At 42.7% G+C, this 20,354-nt stretch overlaps 1 protein-coding gene across 1 annotated transcript in view; it reads left to right on the plus strand.

Annotated features, from left to right (window-relative positions):
- The first annotated feature begins 11,955 nt into the window (after positions 1-11,955).
- SMPX (small muscle protein X-linked) overlaps positions 11,956-20,354 on the plus strand; it is a 59,589-nt gene continuing 51,190 nt past the window's right edge. The window contains exons 1-2 of the mRNA XM_004587812.3: positions 11,956-12,197; positions 16,561-16,617. Of these exons, the coding sequence (XP_004587869.1) occupies positions 16,579-16,617 (39 nt within the window). The 5' untranslated portion in view covers positions 11,956-12,197; positions 16,561-16,578. The remainder of the gene's footprint in view (positions 12,198-16,560; positions 16,618-20,354) is intronic.

Consider the following 20,354-nt stretch of genomic DNA (forward strand, 5'->3'; position numbering starts at 1 on the left):
TTCTAAATATATGTTTTTCACCATAAAAAAAGACGTTAACATGTTACTTCCTTTATTTCTCTTTCTCATTGGCTGAGTCTTCATTTAGGAGTTGTAGAATGATACATTGTTATCTTATATGCCCATAAAAAGGAAAAAGCACTGCTAATATCTTTGTAAGGTACCACAATTTTTTAAGGAGTATCAATTTCAGACATTATAATTTCAAAACATGTGCATCTTTGAATGTATAAACTATCACACACTCCAATCTCTGTGACTACAGACTCCTACAGACTCAGTTATCCTCAAAGCAAGAGCAATGTCCCTTGTTTCTCCATCTTTTATCCTCAATACGCACTTACTGGGTACCTGTTATAAATAAGGCCCTGAGTAAGATGGTTTTGGAAAGAATACAAATCATCTGGCACCAGAGTTCCAAATTAGAATCATGGTGAGAAAGTGTTAGCATTTGCCCACAAATTTTGTGACGTCCTCCCACAGAGAACTTTCACCCCATCCTTCTCTTGAACTAGTGCAGGCTTGTGACTATTTTGACAACAGGATATACCAGAGTGATGCTATGTGAGTTCCAAGGTAGGCAGGAAAGACCATGCAACTTCTGTTTTTATCCTGGGTCACTTACTCCTGGAGCATTACCCTACAGAAAGTCAACTACCCAGAAGCCACCAGCCTGGAGAGGTCACATGTAGGCACTCAGTCGACAGCCCCCCTCAGCCCAGCCTTCCAGCCATTCCTGCAAAGGCACACAGATATGGAAGTGAAGCGGCCATCTTGAGAGTGAATCCTCCAGTTCCAATGCCCCAACTAACCCAGTTCCTAGAATGTACTTATGGCATGCAGAGGTTAAGTAATCCTAGGCTGTGCTTTGGTAATGCTATGATCGAAATAAGACTTGGCTTCCAAGTTCATGATTATGTTTAATCCCCAAAGTTATAAGTTAATGGTACAAAGAGGGTAGAAACCATTCATGCAATACCAATTATGGTATTTAAGAGGTCACCCTAGTGGGAGATCTTTCCGTCACTGGTAGTATTCCCTTGGAAGCGGGTTCTTGAAAGGGTTGATTATAAAGCCTGAGTCAGACTCAGCAGCACTCCATGCTCCATGACTCACTATGTTATTGTTTGTACATGTTTTGCTATAGCAAACCGTGACCCTTCACTAGATAACCAAAGTAATGGAGCCTGCCTGACCTTGAACTATGAACCTTCTAAGCCATAAGCCAAAATTAACTTCCTTCTTTCATAAATAATTTGTCTCAGGCATTTTGATATACTAATGAAAATCTAGCACAGTTAACAAAACCACAATTTCTATAACTTTACATGTATAAATATGTTATACCAATATCAAAGTCTCATGTGGGCTGATGTTCCTTTTACATCTTGTAGCTATGAGATTTAAGTCCAATGTCTTCTAAGTAGTTATAATGAGGGGAAAAAAGGTTTCGCTGTCACAACAGGTTTTTTAATGGCCAGGACTTGAATGGCACACAAGCAGTGCTTTAAAAATAACTTGAGGACCAGGTTTTAACAATCTCTTAATCAACAATGTGCCAATACTTTAGTATAATATAACAAAAGCAAATCATCAGAAAAAGGAAATTCTGTTTGGATGCAGTGGCAATATCAGGTAGCTATAAAAGCTGCTGATTACTTGTAAATTTCTGCTTTTGATTCACTGCAGACATGTAACAGTTTGCAAATGTGTACTTGTGTACTTGGAGGAGAGCTGGCATACATTATTCAGGTCTACATCTGCTGATGAGAACCCAATGGGCTTGGCCTTGCCTTAACACAATTGTGAGCAAGCCTAGGAAAATAGTCATATAGAGCACTAGATCCCAGAAAGAGGCAATGAAGTTCTGAACTCACAACATTGGTTCTGAAACATACTTCACGTTTGGAGTTTACTCTTTTTTTCCTCCCTAGAAGGGTTTGGTTATTTACAAGTTTATTGTTTCACGTGTGTAGATGCATTTTTTAAGAGAAACTTTTGTATGGCAAAAAATGAATCTGAGGAAATTGCCCAGTATAGTGTGTATTGTTGTGCTTCTCTTCAATTTTGCAAATCCTAACTTCGGATAAAATTCCAATTGGGTAAAAAATTTGTTATGGGCACAAAGGCTTCACTGGTGTTTATGTCAGAATTTAGATCTGTGGTGCCCGTGCCAAGGTAGCTACTGTTAATGGATCCTGGAGGAGGAGCCCTCCATACCTTACCCATCTACCATGTGTCACCAGAGGGACTAGAATTACCCCGTGTTTGAAACGTAGCCAGGTCATTTAGATCTCATGTGACAAAGCAGGAAAAAAAATGTAATTCTCACTAGATTTATAGGCAGCTAAAAACCTGGCAAAAATAGTCCTTGCAGCACCCATTAGAAGCTGACCAGTAAGAAATTGAAGTGCTTATCACCACACTGCAATACTAGAACTTTGTAAAATCAAGCCAAATAAATTAGGCTTTTAGAAATGAGACAAAAGTACAGTTCAGAGCAACTGTGCTCAGGCCCGTTTGCTGCTATGGGAAGTTGTGGCAAATAATATTGTGCTCTGCCCAGGCTCTCCCAGATCCCCCTCATACTACTTCTCCTGTGAGCTGTCTGCTCCCGCTTTCAGAATGCATTCACTCCCAACACCTTAGCTCTCTGTTGGAGGCCTGCCCTAGGGCTCTTGGAGCATACCTTTACAGCTGGTAAGGAGAGCTGGAAGCTCTAGGAATTTGTTCCTTTTGGCAGCCCTTTACTAATGACTGATAGTCACAGGAGTATGACAGTCTTGATTTTGCCTCAGTTGGGCCAACTCTGTGATGTAACTTACACTTCAGAGCTTGCCAGAGGACCTCAAAGGACACCATCAAGAAGGCAAAAAGACAATCCCTGGGAATGTGGGTGTGTGTGCATATTTACCCAACACTTATCTGGTAAATGCCTGGTATCCAAACCATACAAACAGCATCTATAACTCAATGCTAATATTGATATAAAAAACACAAATAGCCAAATTAAAATATGGGAAGATGATGCAGACAGGTTTCCAAAGAAGATATACAAATGGGGCCTGGTGCAATAGCCCAGTGGTTAAAGTCCTCGCCATGCATGTGCTGGGATCACATATGAGTTTTGGTTCATATCCTGGCTGCTCTACCTCGCTTCCAGCTCCCTGCTGTGGTCTGGGAACACAGTAGAGAATGGTCCAAAGTCTTGGGACCCTGTACCTGCATGAGAAACCTGGAAGAAGCTCCTGCTGCCTGGTTCTTGGCTTCGGCTCAGCTCTGCTCTGGCCATTGCAGCCATTTTGGGAATGAACCAGCAGATTAAAGATATTTCTCTCTGTGTCTCCTTCTCTCTGTAAGTGTGCCTTTCCAATAAAAACAAATAAATCTTAATTAAAAGTGGGCCTAGTATGATAGCTCAATGGCTAAATCCTCCCCCTTCAAGCACAGGAATCCCATATAGGCACTGGTTCATATCTTAACTACTTCAGTTCCCATCCAGCTCTCTGTTTCTGGCTTGGGAAAGCAGTGGAGGACAGCCCAAAGCCTTTAGACCCTGCACCCGCTTGAGTCCTGGAAGAAGCTCCTGGCTCCTGGGTTTAGATTGGCTCAGCTCTGGCTGTTGTGGCCACTTGGGGAATGAACCAACAGATGGAAGATCTTTCTCAATGTTTCTCCTTCTTTTGCATATCTCTAAAAGAAAAGAATATATGCAAATGGACATGAGAAAATATGCTAAACAACATTTGTTATCAGAAAAGGATAAATGAAAACCATGTCAGATAAGGCTTTGTGCATACCAGGTGGCTACAGTAAAAAAGGTAAACAATGACAAGTGTGGGTGAGGATGTGGGAAAGTATGAACCCTCATACATTGCTGGTGGAAATGCAAAGTTGCATAGCCACACTGTAAAAGAGGCAGTTTCAGAAAAGATCACAGAGTTACTACATAACCCAGCAATTCCTCTCCTAGGTATATGCCAAAGAAAACTGAAAACCTGTATCTACAAAACAATATACATTACATGTACTCAATACTATATCAATTAATTCCACAACGAAGTTAATTGTTGCTGATGGTATGTTGGAGCTTTTAATTGATCGGGATGATACTCTGCTGGTTCTGCCCTCAGACCAGACAGGGTATCCCTAAGAAGCCGAGGAACTTGACTGGATTATAAGATGCTGGACTCTATGTTTAGTATATGCTTGCAAAGAGGAAATCTCAACTGAACTTGAACTGTGGTTATGCAACAAGGTGGAGGAATCCACCATGGAGGGAGGGTGTGGGAAGGGGTGGGGGGGAATCCCAGTACCTATGAAACTGTATCACATAATACATTGTAATTAATGGATAAAAAAACAATATACATTACATGAATCATAGCAGCAGTCATAGTCAAAATGTGGAATTAACCCAAGTGTCCATTAGCCAAGGAGTAGATGAACAGAATGTGTTGTATCCACACTAGGGAATGCTACTCAGCCATACAAAGGAAAGAAGTACTGACTCATGCCACTACCTCAATGAACCTTGGAAATATTAGGCTAAATGAAAGAAGCCAATCATACAGTATAGAAGGCCCCATACCATATGATTCCATTTGTATGAAGGCAGGTTACAGGTTGCGGTGGAACTTCAGGGAAGAGGTGAGAATGACTTGCTAAAGAGTAGGCAAGTCTTTGGCAGCGTGGCCTAATGGTTAAGGTCCTCGCCTTGATCCCATATGGCCGCTGGTTCTAATCCCAGCAGCTCCACTTCCTCTTTATCTCTCCTCCTCTCAGTATACCTGACTTTGTAATAAAAATAAAATAAATCTTTAAAAAAAAAAAAGAGTAGGCAAGTCTTTTACGAATGATGAAAATGTTCTAGGATTAGATAATGGTGATTGATGCATAACTTTATAATTGTACAAAAATTTACTGAACTAGATATTTTAGAAGGATGGATTTTATGACATGCATATTTTATTTTTAAATATACAAGTGAATCACGGAATGGTAACTCCTCCCACGACAAAGATTAAGAAACTCACTTCCAGAAGCCATAGCAGGTACTTCTATGTGGTTCAAATGAGAGTGCTCACCTGCTGAGGCACTGGCAAGCCAAGGTAGGTGAGCACTACTGCATGTTTGACTCTGCTAGAATAGCAGAACGACAGGTCGCTGAGACTTGTCATGAATAGCAGCTGAGGGCACTAGCAAGCAAAGGCTGGGCCACGGGCAGTGCGACAAATGCTTTGTGGGACACTCCTCTCCTAGGGAACAGTTGTGAGAGGGAAGGCAAATGCAAATCCTGGTATTTGGTAGTGGGAGTTGACAGATTCACACCCTTAGGTCACAACTTCAAAGTTACTTACAGGAGTCCCACAAGACAGTGGAGTCTACAAGACACTTAATTTCTATTATTTTTTTAGCTATCACCAGTTAAGAAAGCTGGGACACGAAAATAAGTCATCTAGCAGCAGAGTGATAGGGCAACATGGCTTCTGTGGCAGGGGTATTTTTAGAAATGATCTGCAGCATTCTGCAAGCCTGGATTACAGCAAAAGTAAACACTCCACAGAGTTGGATTTTGCTATAAGCCATACGCTGAATGTATGTCTTGTGAATCTTGCCTAATCTACAGGGGCCATGGAAGTTAATGACTGCATTATTCTTGCTCATAGAAAAATAGAGATGGGGTGGGTGGGGGGAGCCAAACAGGCAGCACCAATATTGGTTTTAAAAAGGCTAGAAATTATCTTTGGTTCCTGTCATTCAACTGATCACATTTTAGTAACCTGTGACGTTTCCTTTGAGAATAAATGTAGTGAGTCAATATTCTGTTTAACGTTTTTGTCATTAAAAAGCCACTGAACCGGTTCGGGCCTTGGGATTCTGGGGCAAGTGCCGCTCCTCACAGTGTGGCGGCTGTGGGGGGTGCCCCTGCCGGGTCGGACCCAATGCTGGGGGCTCACGCCAAAGACACTGCCGCAAGGCAGTGAACGAGTCCTCGGCCTCCCCCAGGGCGGCCAGTGCACCATGTGGTGCCAGGCTTTGTGTGCTGGCCGCCCGGCCAGGGAGCTCTGGGGTATTGGTTGTCTGAATCGCTGCTTAGGTAGCTAGCTGAGTCAAGGACGCTAAGTCACACTGTCTAAGGCAGAGGCCAGGACAAGTGAGGGACTGAGATAAGCTGAGTCAGAGCAACCACTGGCAGGCGCATGATCTACAGCTAGGAACAGGCCCAGTTGGGGAGGCATGGGGACACCTTAACTGCGTTGAGGTTCCCACCAAGGGGTGCGTGTGCTGTAATGGGGGCTGCATTCTATCTAGGAAACAGTTGTAGTCACCCGAGGCACTAGTGTGGGCTGGGATTGGATGCACCAGGCCAGTTCGGATCCTAACACCATCTGGTGTCATGAAGAACCAGAGGGTAGATGTGGGACTGATTAGGCTGGGTCTCAATCCCCTCTTGAGCCATGCATGAGCTGTATGTGGGTATGGACGAGCAATGGCCGGGCTGAAACATCCAACAGCAAGAACCAGAATGGGGTGAAAGCCAGCCAGGAAAAACCACTGTTCCTGCTAGGACAGGAGGTGAACTGGGTAGGGTTGGCTCAAGGACCCCCTGGCATGCGCAAAATCTACCATTGGGAGGGGTTCTGATGGAGGAGCCTGGGCAACTCCTCTGGCAGGACACAGTCCCTGCAGGTAAGCGCAAGAAGCATGATAGGAAACAGCCCAGAATAGGCCATGGAAAGTTTCCCACTGGCATACATTCGGCATGGGTCAGGAGCAGACCAGGCTGAATCAGTTCATGTCACCCACTGGCAAATCCGATCACCAGAACAGAGCGTGGGATGAGCCGGGTTTGGTCGCGACAAAACAAGTACACATTATGGAATGCCAGGGCGTGGTTGCCTGTATTGGATATGAATGCAGCACCCAACCAGCACATGTGAGATCCAGGAAGGGAGGGGCATAACTGGCAGGGGGATTAAGGGGCTGGTTCCCTCGCCGGACAGCTACTCCCAGTGGAGAGCGTGGGCTGGGATAGAGACAGACCAGACTAAGCAAGGCTACATCACCTGTGCGCTGCATGTGGATTAGACCAGGGAAAAGCCAGGCTGGGCTGATTATTCCTGCTGGTGCAAGCATAAATTAGAGTGGGTGAGGGATGTATGGGCATAGCCACAGAAGCTGGCACTGGGGACTAATTTTGTCAAGTCAAATCACAGAACCACATAAAGAGTGCATAAACCGGGACAGAGAGACCTGGGAGGGAAAAAGTGGGTTCCCCCTTCTTGGGTCACTACTCCCGTGGGAGGGCATGAAAACTAGGACGGGGCCTGGGGTGGCTAGACAGAGAGGCACTCAACAACATCCGTGAGGGCTGGATGGTTGAGTTGGTTAGATGGAACTAAGCTTTAATACCCATTGACAAGTACAAGAGCCAAATGGGATGGGGGACAGACTGGTCTTCTGCTACACATACTAGCAAACCAGGGTAGGGGGCGGGCCTGGTGGGGGTTATTGTGGGTCGCCCCAACTAGGCTGCAGCTCCCACTGGTTGATGTAAGGGCCGAACCAGACTGGACTGCAACACCCATTGGTTCCAGTGCAACTCGGGACTGAAAACAGAACCAACCCAGCAATTGAAACCACCAGCTGATTGGGGTGATGGACTGTGCCGGGCCCTGTGCTTGCTAGAACATACAAGAAACTAGTCTGGGAATACCTCAAAGTTTCTTTGGAGATTTCCCCAATCGAACTGCTGGACTCAGAACTCTAACCAAGAAAAGACAGAAGACAGAGCAGATCAATCATTCATCTCAGCTATATGTTGGCTGCGAAATATGGGGCAAACGGAGACTTTCTAATGGACCATATCAATCAGTGGACGACCTCATCGAGCGAAACTGGCAGCGATTCATAACTGGAGAACTATTAACACCACTTGAGCACATATCTCAGAGCATGCCCCACATCCGGGACTCGGAGTGGGCGGGAAACTGGGTGGGGCTTCTCCCTCAATATCCCCCTTTACCTTAGATACATGATGGAAACAATATGGACATAATAGTATTACCCACTTCCCTATCCCCCTGAACCTTTTTTTTCTTTTTCTTTCTTTAACTGTAATTAACTATGTAAAGATTGTCAACAACAATACAATAAAATAGATTAAAAAAAAAAAAGCCACTGAACCTGGGAAGGCAGGTGATAGCATTAGCTGATGCTATGATATGCAACCATGCCCTTAATCATCATAAACCATCTCTCCCACGAGTGTGCATTTAGCCTAGCAGATAAGACCTATCTGCACCTCCTATCGAAGTATGTGAGTTGCATTTCAGGTTCCTGATTCCGGCTTCCTTCTGATGCACAGCCTGGGAGGCAGCAGTGATGGCTCAAGCAATTGTGCTCCTGTTACCCATGTAGGATACCTACATTGAATTCCTGGCTGTGTCGGGTTCATTGCAGACGTTTGGGATATTAACCCACAGATGGGAACTCCCTTTATCTGTTTCTATCTCTGCCTTTCAAAGGAAGAGATAAAAAAGAAATTGTTCATTACTCAGATTTCACCTGTATTATTACAACTGTTTTGTCACCAATCGATCATCCTTTTAACATAAAAATCACCTATGTCTTATTGAATTTTGGTATTGCACTAACAGCTGTAATGGGAAAATCTGAATTATTTTCTGCCAGAACTCGGAGGCCTAGATTTGCCACATGAAGCTGTGGGCTAGGTGGGGCAAGTCACAGTTGCACATCTGTCTTTTTAAAGGTGACACTATCAAGTTTCCAAAAGAGGTAGCATGCATCCCAGGGCACGGATTTTGTCAATTGCTCCCGTAGATGAAAAATAAGCTTTGATTTGATCATAATCATAGAGTCAAAACCAGCAACTTAATAGACTAGTAAATCTTATGGAAAAAGTGTTTCACAGATCACAGCTAGTTTCTTTTTAACGATTATTTCTCCCTAGCTGATCACGCCACATTAAAATTTTTTTCCCTGTCACTCTGTTTTTTTGCGAGGGGTTATATATTTATACATAATGGAACAAAGAGTTATCTATTCATTTATAACTCTTGATAATGTAATTTATATTCTACTCTTTATCTAAACTGTAGGTAGAACTAGGACAGAACAGAACAAAGCAAAGAATAACACAAGAGAAGCCTGTAAGTCAAAGTCCAGGGAAGTGTGACTCATGCAACTGCAATGAGAACCTGGCTCTGCTTGTTGGTTTGCAAGTAGAGAAGTAGGGGGAAACACACGGACTGTGGGGCCCAACAGTCCATTCCTGCTTCAACTCAGTCACTTCCTAGGCATTTGATTGTCTTTTTACAGCATGTTCTGTCATCTATGAAATGGAGAAAAATAAACAACATGTGCTTCATAACGTGCCGTAGATTAAACAGCAGGATGTGTGTGAAAGCACATTTTCTGCTATAAAGCTCTGTATGTATGCGCATGCCTTGTTTACACCACTGCTGTCCTCCCTTTCCACTACTAAGGTTACCTTGATTTTATATGGGGGTCTTGGTAAATCATTTTCATTCCATTCGCTCTCTCCCATTCATAAATTATTTTCTTAACTTTCTTTGTAGCAATGACACCCAGTTTTAACACCATGTGAGCAAGAGTCAATGGGGGGGCTTCTCGAAAGAATTTCTTAGCTAGAATAAAAAGTACCATCTGACCATCATTGTATCTCTTTTTCTCTGGATGCTCATGAGGCAGAAAAGCTGTCTTGCTGAGAGTGACAGAGTAGAAAACCTGGAAAGAGCCTAAGGATTTTTGATTTCTTAGAAGTTCTAAACCATCCCAGAACTGCCTTCCTTCAGTTCCTAAAATAATGAGATGATTAAATGACTTTTTTTATTAAGCCATTGATAGGTATTGTTACTTGCGGTTAAATATAATCTAATTGATAATATATACTTACTGTATTTATGTGGAGGCCCACAGGTAAGTGAGAGCACTCAGCCCACAGAGATGTTGGAAGCAATAAATGAAATAAAACAAATGAAATATTTTGCAATTGAATAAGGATTGCTTAGACATAAGATGCCATTAGGTATCCTATTGCTCTTTATATAAGTGTACAATGGATGAAGGCATGCATGTAGGAATGAAGTGAATCTTATTTTTGCCAGCAACCCCCCTTGGCAGATTATACAGCGCAGCTTAATTCTTCAATCTTCCCACAGAAGCATGGCACCTTGGACCAGCCCAAGGTATAAGACATGGATACCAGAAGTACTTTCCTTAACAAACATGTCAGCAGTGGCTTCTATGAGGCAGGGGTATAAGGGGGAGGTGATGTTGCAGCAAAAGGAATTTGGCAAAAACATATGGAATGATTGCATGGCAAGGTGTCAAATATAGCTCATTGTTCTTGTTGGTCCATGGGGTAGGATCAGCTTTAGTCAGCTGCAGAGCTCAGACTACCTGGGGACCTACTAAGGTGCTCACTGTATTCTCTTCTCTGGTGTATAAATAAGTCCCTTTTAGCACCACATGATCTGCAAGTGTGATCTATAGATTGAATTTTACAGACACCATCGTTTCAAATGGTATTTGAACAGAACTTAATGGTGAACAACAAGCTGAAATGAACCACAGTTATCTGCTGAGCCTCCTAAACTTCCAGCAAGCTGGAAGTTTCTTTTTTTTTCTGTAAGATTTATTTATTTTTATTGGAAAGGCAGATTTATACAGAGGAGAAACAAAGACAAAGATCTTCCATCTGCTGGTTCACTCCTCAAACTCAGGCAATAGTCGGAGCTGAGTTGAGCTTATCTGAAGCAAGAAGCTAGCAGAAAATTCTTCCAGGTCTCCCACATGGGTACAAGGTCCCAAAGTTTTGAGCTATCCTGTACTGCCCTCCAAGGCCACAAGCAGGGAGATGGAAGCACAGTGGAATAGTTGGGACACAAAGAAGCACCCATATAGGATCCCAGAGCTTTCAAGGTGAGGATTCAGCCCCTGAATTTTTTTTTTTTTTTTGTAGAACTCAAAACCAACCAACTGCATCCATCTGAAGTGCATTCAGCGGCAAGGAAGCCTGACGTGGTGGCTTCCTTGCAAGTTCTGATGGGAACTTTCTGTCTGCCTGTACCAAAAGCATGGCTGCTTGGTAAGATGCCTGATGTTAGGACTTTTGTAGAGTGCACTTTAAATGTGTGTGCTGTTTAACACCTCTGTAAAGGCAAGTTCTAGGTATAGGTAATTTCAGAGACAGAAGTTTTTCAAATCCAAGTAACGTTACAAAACACTGACCACATGCCTACGGAAAATTTGGCAGTCTTCTGCTTTAAAAAAAGTTTTTACCTGGTTGTGGCTATTGTCACTCAGCAGAAAATAGGCATTGTCCTTGCTTTTATTCTGTGGTCTTTTGTGCTCTCAGGCTAGCTATTGCCACCAGCAGAGGCTGGAGAGCAAAGCGGGCAAGGATTAGGGGCCCTGGATCCATTCTGTTGCTCTCTGATCAGTTTTGTTCTACAAAAGGGGCTGTGTCCTGCAGTTCAATATAATAGTATACTTTCTCATCCTCTGCTGACTTATTGAATGCTGATTATTAAATAACTCTGACAGCTCCTGTGTGACCAAACTAGGAGGCAAACCCCACTTATTGTCAGTAACCCTTGCCAAACAGCACAGGACCATGTTGCTACCCCTCCACACCTCCCCCCAGCTCAAGACTTACTGAACACATCTCATCTTCTGGCCTCTAGGTAACAAAGCTAAAGATAGACTTCTCCTACTTCTCAAAGTTCACTATAACCCTCAGAGTATGTGAGAGAATGCAGACTGTGTCCTCTGGAAGATTAGGAGGGCAGTAAGATACCGTAACCACCTCCCAGCTGACATCTGAGCCCTGCTTTCCGCACGGTCAAGCCTTTTGGAGGCAGCCAGCGTATGGCTTGTATCAAACTCTATATTTAGGAAGAACAACTGCAAGCTATGAGAGGAATTCTCTTTAACACTTAGCCTTAAACTGAGTTCCCCTCCAGCTCTAAGCCAGGAGCAGCTCTCACTACTGGGAGAGGCACAGAATAGTCGAGCTAGCTCAGCCACATGAGAAGCTTTGGAGTCCAGATCGCAGCACAGAGGACACCGGGCGCCCCTTCCATCCTCCAAGGAGCTTTGTATTCTCGCACCTGGCTGCCTTAGGCAGTAACAGACACACAGAGCAGGTAAGCCGAAGGATCCAGCTTGGGCAACTGGGCTTTTTAAAGTAAATCTCCTTAATTTCTAACTTCAAGTGACTACTTAAAACTTTAGAGGCTTCTGACCAGTGGGCACAGCCTTCTTGTAGATTCACTGTTTATGTGTGATATTTTGTTTCTGTTGTAACAATTTTAAGTGTGTGTGTGTGTGTGTGTGTGTGCGCACGCGCATGTATGTGATGTGTTCAAAGACTATTGAGCTAAAGGTAGTTTTCATTCAGATCCAGGTAGTGCTGTGACCTTGAAGCTGTGGCAGCCAGGATTAGGGCTGTGAAAGAAAGATTAGATCATTTGGAGCTAGGAAAGGATATGCAGATTTGGGGGCAGAAAAAAAAAAGCGTAACGCTAATTCTCTGGTTTACTTAAATGTGAGCTATTGCCAGAGCTGTTCACACAGCACAAGCTGAAAATACCTGAACTCAGTGCTAACGTGTACACAGTGCCCTGTACGCAGACTCGACCACCTTTGCAAAAGCTTCCCTCGGATTGCCCTTCTCCCATGCCCAGCCAGGCAGAGGGCAGCCCTCGCTGCGCGGCCTCTGTGGGCACCAGCTTCTGAAGCATGACATTGAAGAGCACCTCTCCCCACTCAGCATATTTAAGGTAGAGGGACTGAGGAGCCAGTCAGTCCAGACAGCTGAGCATCTTTCTACACCCAAATATCTGCGTATACCCGTCTCAGGAACTATTTTTAGCTGCGGAACAGGAGATAATTCCCATAGGGATGGAGCTTTATCTGTTTCCTTGACCTTTTAAAAGAACAAACCAAGCCCTTCTTTCCAACTATTTGATTGATTTTTTTTTCTTTCTGGCTTGGCATCTTTTTTTTTTTTAAAGAGTGGCATTAATGCTGATGAACTTTTTGTAAGTTGAGGAGTATTCTTTAGAAGTCTGATAGCAGATACCATCAGAAACCAGTGGGGCCATACAGCATGGGACTTAGCCCACAAACCATTAAATACCCTCACTGACTTACAGAACTGCCCAACCCCTTCAGCTGGTGAGCATTTCCACCATCCAATGGGCTTTGTAAAAGTCAATGGATGCCTTGTCGAAAATGCTGTGCCTCCAAATTTTAGCCTGAGCCAGGAGACACGGTAATCATGTGCTGCAAAAGGGACCTCTGGGCCTGCAAGGCAGGGGCCCTGGTGGGAGAGAGTGACTAACGCACATGAAGAGGCAAGGTGTGTCCCTCACGCTGCATCCCTGATGGAGGCCAAGGAAACAGCCAGGGAACACACTGTCTATTTTTATTCATCAGTGTGCTTTGCCCTGATTTCTCTGCAAATAATGAGGACAGCAGCAGCTGCGGCTGAACTGATTTACACAAACACTATCTAACCTGATTGGGAGGAGCGAGAGCTGGGAGCTGACCAACTTTCAGTAGATGCCTCAATCGAAGATTGACATGTACGTGAAGTAGACATTTGTATGTAAATGCGAATATGCTAAAACTGCACATGAGATAAGACCCAAGCATCCATTTGGTTCATAGGGCCATCAAAAAGCCAAAGCAATCTGGGAGTGAATATAATCATTTCACTTAAATAGTAAAATAAGCTTGCTTTTTAAAAAAGATTTATTTTTAATAGAAATTCAGATTTACAAAGAGGAGAGACAGAGAGAAAGATCTTCTGTATGCTGGTTCACACCCCAAGTGGCTGCAATGGCCAGAGCTGAGCTGATCTGAAGCCAGGAGCCAGGAGCCTCCTTTGGGTCTCCCACATGAGTGCAGGGTCCCAAGGCTTTGCCCCATCCTCTACTGCTTTCCCAGGCCACAGGTAGGAAGCTGGATGGGAAATGGAGCAGCCGGGATATATGGGTGCTCATATGGGATCCTGGGATCCTGGGATCCTGGCTCATGCAAGGCATGAACTTTAGCCACTAGGCTACTGTGCTGGATCCAATCAGCTTGCTTTTGAAAACATCGATGCAACACAGTCCTCCACTGGATAACATATTTTTGGACATTTCATCCTGTCATAGCAACACACGTTTCTTGATTCCAATGTTTCTTATTGCTATGAAGTAACTCTTTAATAGCTACCGAGAGCAATTACACATAAGCTGTACAAAGAACAGCATACAGTGTGATATTTAAAATCCTGTGAGAATAATAACTTTGCACAACTTGTAGTAGATTTTTAAAGACTAGAAGCATTAAAAAATTAAGCCACCACGCTTCTCATTTTGAAATTGAGCTGAGTGTCCTAGCTTCAAAAATTAAAAATCCTTCTTTCTCTTTGACTCTGAAGGCATGACAGCAATCTACTTGACACATATCACAGAATCAAATATATCCCTGAATGTTCACATTTTAATGCTTCCTAATTTAATAGCAATTCTAAATACCAAAATAAAAAGTAATTATACTTAGGACCTTATTCAGAGAAACTGAATATATTACCAAACCATTCAGGAGAAACATTTTTAAAGTTCCAGTGTTTTCATGTACATAGCTCCAAAAACTAAATATATGGATATATACTAATTTTAGAGTTTTAAAAATTATGCAGTTGTTTAGCTGCATATAACAAAGCCTAAGGCTTTAGAGATAGCAAAAGAAAGCCTTCAAGGTTTTCAGGTTCTTCTCAGATCTCTGATTTCTATAGAGCACTTAAAAGTCATTAGCTATGTGACAGTGGTATTGAAGCAATCAATATTTGCATCATGCTTTGTAGTCTACAAGACCTTTTCAAGCACATCATGTCATTTTCCTTCAAACTACAATCCACGAGGCAGGTAAAATTCAAGGAAGAGGAAACATGTCTATAAGTGTCAAATGACACTGCAAAGGCTACACAAGACTTGTGGCAAAGGCTAACAGTACGTTCTGTGTTTACTCGCAGGTTAACACATATGCAGGTAGGTACTTTAAAAACCTGTTGGAAAATGTGTATTATGGAAACATGCACGGATTTCAAAATTTTTGCACCAAAATAAATGTACTGAAACAGGGGAAAGGTGAATGTGTGTGTGTGTGTGTGTGTGTGTGTGTGATATGAGAGAGAGAGAGACAGAGAGAGAGAGAGAGAATGCCCCCATCTGGTGGTTCTCTCCCCAAATGCCCATAACAGCCAGAAGGCAGGAGGCAGGAGCTCAGTGAACCCAGAGCTCCGATGCGGGTGGCAGGAAACAAATTATGCGAACCCTCGTGTATTGTTTCCCAGGGTCAGCACTGGTAGGAAGCTGGAATCCAGAGCAAAGCAGTGACTCAAATGTAAGCTCTCTGCAAACTGAGAGTTGAACCATCCAACATGGGAGGCATGTGTCTTAAGTAGCATCTGAACCACTAGGCCAAACAATCACCCTTAAACTATGTTCTCATTCTATTTTCCATGAACTTTATGAGCCTACATTAGTCAACATAATATAGTCCATCTATTTAAAGTTTGAGTTAAGGACACAGTATGTCTTTCGTTCAATGAATTTATAACTTCCAACTGGTCCTGTTCACACTTACTAGATCAAGCTGTGAAAACGGGCCAGAGTTCCCCTGAGCCATAGCAAATCCCAGCTTCTAGTGCTCTAACTCTCACATGCTGAAAGAAAGGAAGAAGTCCCTTGGGGAGGAAGCTCTTGCACGTCCTAAGGATGTGGCTTAGTCTTGGAAGTCCTACTTGCCTTCTGAGACCATCTGTTGAAAGAAAACAGGCAAAGCCTGCTGCTGCCACAGCTTTCACAGTCTCTACTCTGTTGTGAGGCAGTCTGCAGAAGGCCTGGGGGGAACACACAAGAGCAGGAAGTTGTGGCCCAGGTTCTTGGAGTGCCTCGCCTCGCAACTCTCTGGGTAGAACAAGCGGATGTTCAGTGCTCAGCACACTGAGAGCACTATAGCAGTCAGCAGGTGGACGTGGGTCATTTCTTCATGGGTCTCTGATGAAGAGAAGGCATTTGCAACAAACTGAGTGGGCACCAGGGCAGTAACCGATTCAGATCCGAAGTTCAGTTTCAAGCAGAGAGCTTCTGAGGCCCTAGACAAAGGTGTTTTATTCCCACTAGCTCTTTGCTTTGCTGCTCTTGGCAGAGGGTCAGGAGGGCAGGGAAGGAGGTGATAGAGCCTTTCAAGTTTCTGATTGCCTATCATTAGCATCAGGGCAAGGCATCTCAGCATTTCTCCTCTTGAATGATTTATCTAGGTGTTCTAGTGTTCCTGCTCCCCGAGACATTGGGAAGGAGAGTCTCTAAGTAACAAGGGAAACTGAGACTGAAAGAATATATGGCCAGTGAAAGAGGTGACTGCCTAGTTGAGTCATGAGTTACATTCTAATTGATCATGGCTGAGAATCTGAATGCTGCCACCTTTAACAGTGGCACGTTTTTTTTTTAGGGGTAAGACCGTGTGAATATGTCGAAACAACCAGTTTCCAATGTCAGAGCCATCCAGGTAAGTAAGCATGCTTGTGTTTTCACATCTGCTCTATGACTGCAACTTGTTTAATAAGTCATCCTGTTTTGTGATTGTTCTCCCCTAACTGATGATTACGAACTTCAAGAAGAAAAGTGCCTCTTTGTGAGTCTTGAAAGGTACAATCGGAAAAGAAGACCAGTAAAGCACAACTGAGAAAGAAGAAGTAATTTTTGTTCAATTGTTCTGAATTATTAGACAAAGGTTATGAATGATAATTAAGTTGTTTTCTATAAAAATGTAGGTCTGTGAGTTTGATGTGTATATTTTGGTATGTTTATTGAATAGTATGTTCAATTTCCATTTGTATATATGATGGACATATGAATATATCAATGAGTAAATGTTGACCCATCTGTTTAAAATATGGCTTTCTCAAAATACTATCTTTTGCTAGTCAAGATCTTCCCAAGACTTGGGAATTTAACTTTATTTTTTTAAAAAAGATTTATTTATTTTTATTGGAAAGGCAGATGTACAGAGAGGAGGAGAGACAGAGAGGAAGATTTTCTGTCCGATGACTCACTCCCCAAGTGGCTGCAATGGCCAGTGCTGTGCCGATCCAAAGCCAGGAGCCAGAATTTCTTTCCAGATCTCTCATGCGGGTGCAGGGTCCCAATGCTCTGGGCCGTCCTCGACTGCTTTCTCAGGCTTGAAGCAGGGAGCTGGATGGGAAGTGGAGCTGCTGGGATTAGAATCGGCACCCATATGGGATCCCGGTGCATTCAAGGCGAGGACCTTAACCACTATGCTATCATGCCGGGCCCAGGAATTTAACTTTAAAAGTCCACATACTATTAGTTCTCCTTATGACATCCCAAAAAACATATTCTTTGGTTGTTTAAGCTGTCTTAAGTGTCATCCACCAAAAAGGGAAAGGAAGCAGGCTTTCTGAAACAAAAATACAATTAGGCAAATAATTTTCAGCATTTGTTTTTACTCATGACTTATTTCTCTTTAGGACTCTGTGTTTGACTTTCAAATGGCTCTCACTTTGAGACTGAGTTCAATGCTTCCTTGTAAGAAACCATCTTTTCTTTCCATCAGCATGGAGCCAATCTGCTATCATGAAAGGAACTCCCCTAGTCTATCCACAGGATTTTTAAAAATGTTATTCCTAAGAAAATTTTTTTGGAGGCAGAGATGGAGAGATGAAGAGAGATAATGTTTCCATTTGCTGTTTCACTCCTCAAATATATACACTGGCAGGGGCTGGTCCTGGGGCAAGAGCCAGGAGTTAGGAACTTAATCCAGGTCTCCCACAGAGGCAGCAGGAACTCAATTACATGAGCTATCACGGCTGCCTCTCAAGGTCTGCGTCGACAGGAAGCTGGAGTCAGGAGCTGGAACCAGGAACTGAACCCAGGAACTCTGATGTGGGTTGAGGGTCTCTCAATTGCTAGGGCTAAACGCTTGTTCCATCCTGGCCTTTTCTGAGTATTGTAGACATGGAGAAGTTCCTGAATATTTTTGATGCAATATACCATGGCAGTGTAAACAGTCACAAATAATTGATTGTATTTTAGAGAGACGTGTGTGTATAGACACGTTATAAACATGTCACTGAGGGTTTTACAAATCCCTAGACCACACAAGTGGTGGTGATGGCTTGGAGGGACAGATCCTTTCCCTGTCATGGCTAAAACACATCCTAAAATTGAAGAGGTTCTTTAGAGGCAGGATGTGCAACAATACTTGCAAATCTGTCATTGAACAAACTACCAATGAAGGGCCTTTATATTGGGCTAGGATTCTATTCTGCGTTGTTGCATTTAGCCTTCTGGCATCTATGTGGTGAGCCTCTTACACACTCTGTCAATGAGAATGGAGATTATAGCTTTCAGAAGTATGGACACTTTTGAGCTTTTTGATTCTTCTTTTTCACCCTACACAAGGGATCTGAAAACATATTGTTGCGGTTCTTAATCCATTTTGTACTTGTGTAAGATAAGTGAAAAGTGACTTTACCTCCCTCACCTTCCTCACATGTGGAAAGTGGAAATAATAACAGTACTCACCTCCTAGGTATTCATGTATGAGATGCTTCAAATAGCATAGTAAGATACTGTCAGCCAGTATTATAATTGTTTTTGAAATGCTTTATGCTAAAGCTATGATAAATAATGTCATTTAATCCATGCATTTGAAGTTGCTGAAGCACCAACCATAAAGCTCCCTTCTAGTTTTGCAGAACACAGAACACTGCTCTCTCTGGGGTTTCCTTTGCTTCTCTCCCTTTTAAAGCTGAAGCTGTGCTGTTTTCTTCCACTGTGCTACCTGGCCTCCCTTAAATCTACATTGCAAATGCCCTGGGATTTTATTTACTAAGTTCAATCCTGACCTAGTTTTAGATTCACAGTATTGAAAAAGCTGCAGTTGACTAATCTCAGTAGCTATTATTTTACTGATTATGAAAAAAAATCCCATCTACTCCACCAGTAAAGGAAAAACAGTGGTTCCTTATAGATGCTTCTTTCAATGTATTTTATGCCACATGAAAAGCCCAATTTAATGCACCTTCAAATGGAATATTATTTCTTGTGGCTAAATAGGATCAGTACTATCTGATATTTTCCTATCATACTGGCATTCATCTTATGCAGGGCATATTAAATAAAATATGAAAATAGTTACACTGTGCATGATAGTTTAAAGTAGGAACATTAATTAGGTTATGGCCCTGTCTGGAACAAATAGAAATTGATGAGGGAGTACCCTCATTGTGTAAATATTGCTAAAATCTTTTAAATCTTTTACTCAATGTACTCTAATCACTTCCTGTTTATTACAACCCTATCTTACCCAGTCCAACTGTTGTTTCCTTGGTACATAAGATGTGTTGGGCACTGTGCTAAGCACAGGGTATACAAAGATGAAGTGATACCTGATCTCCATGTCTGAGGATCTCATAGCCTCCAGTACTTACTAATTGCATTATTTAGGGCAAATTGCATAGCTTCCTTGTGCCTGAGTTTTCTTATCTATAGATATGGGGATTAATCAGTACCTATTGTATATAGCTGCTGTGTTAGACGTTTGATACAAGTAAATGCATGGAACAGTGCCTGGCTCATTGCTTAAAACATTTTATCTATCGTCATCAATCATTATCATCATCTAGTTCAAGAGTTCCTAGTGATGGGCCTAGAGTTATGAGGTAATGAGTTAAGTCACTCACTGCAATGCTGGCATCCCATATGGGCACTTTTTAAGGTCTCAACTGCTCTGCTTCTAGCCTAGTTCCCTGGTAATGTGCCTGGGAAAGCAATGGAGGATAGCTTAAGTCCTTGGGCCCTTGCATCCACCTGGAAGATCTGGAGAGAGCTCTTTCTTGGTTCCTAGCTTCAGCCTGTCCCAACCCTGGTCATTGCAGTCATTTGGAGCGTGAACCAGCCGATGGAAGATCTGTCTCTCCCTCTCCATATCACTCTCATTGTAACTCTGCTTTTCAAATAACTAAAATTAATCTTTAAAAAAGAGCTCAAATATAATCCCTTCAAATACTAGCTTTATGGGATGTTGTTAAAGGATAATTAACGTATTTAAAGAGTTTGATTACTGAATCTATGTGTGTCAGAAAACACAAAATCAAAGAATCTGAATCTCTGTTCCCTAGGTTCGCTCTGCAGTGGGAACATTACTTTTCTATAAAATGAAGATTATCATACTAGTTAGTGGGGTTGTTATAACGGACATACAAAATAATACATGGCAAC

The sequence above is a fragment of the Ochotona princeps genome, chromosome X (assembly GCF_030435755.1).
Source record: "Ochotona princeps isolate mOchPri1 chromosome X, mOchPri1.hap1, whole genome shotgun sequence".
Taxonomy (NCBI): Eukaryota; Metazoa; Chordata; class Mammalia; order Lagomorpha; family Ochotonidae; genus Ochotona; species Ochotona princeps.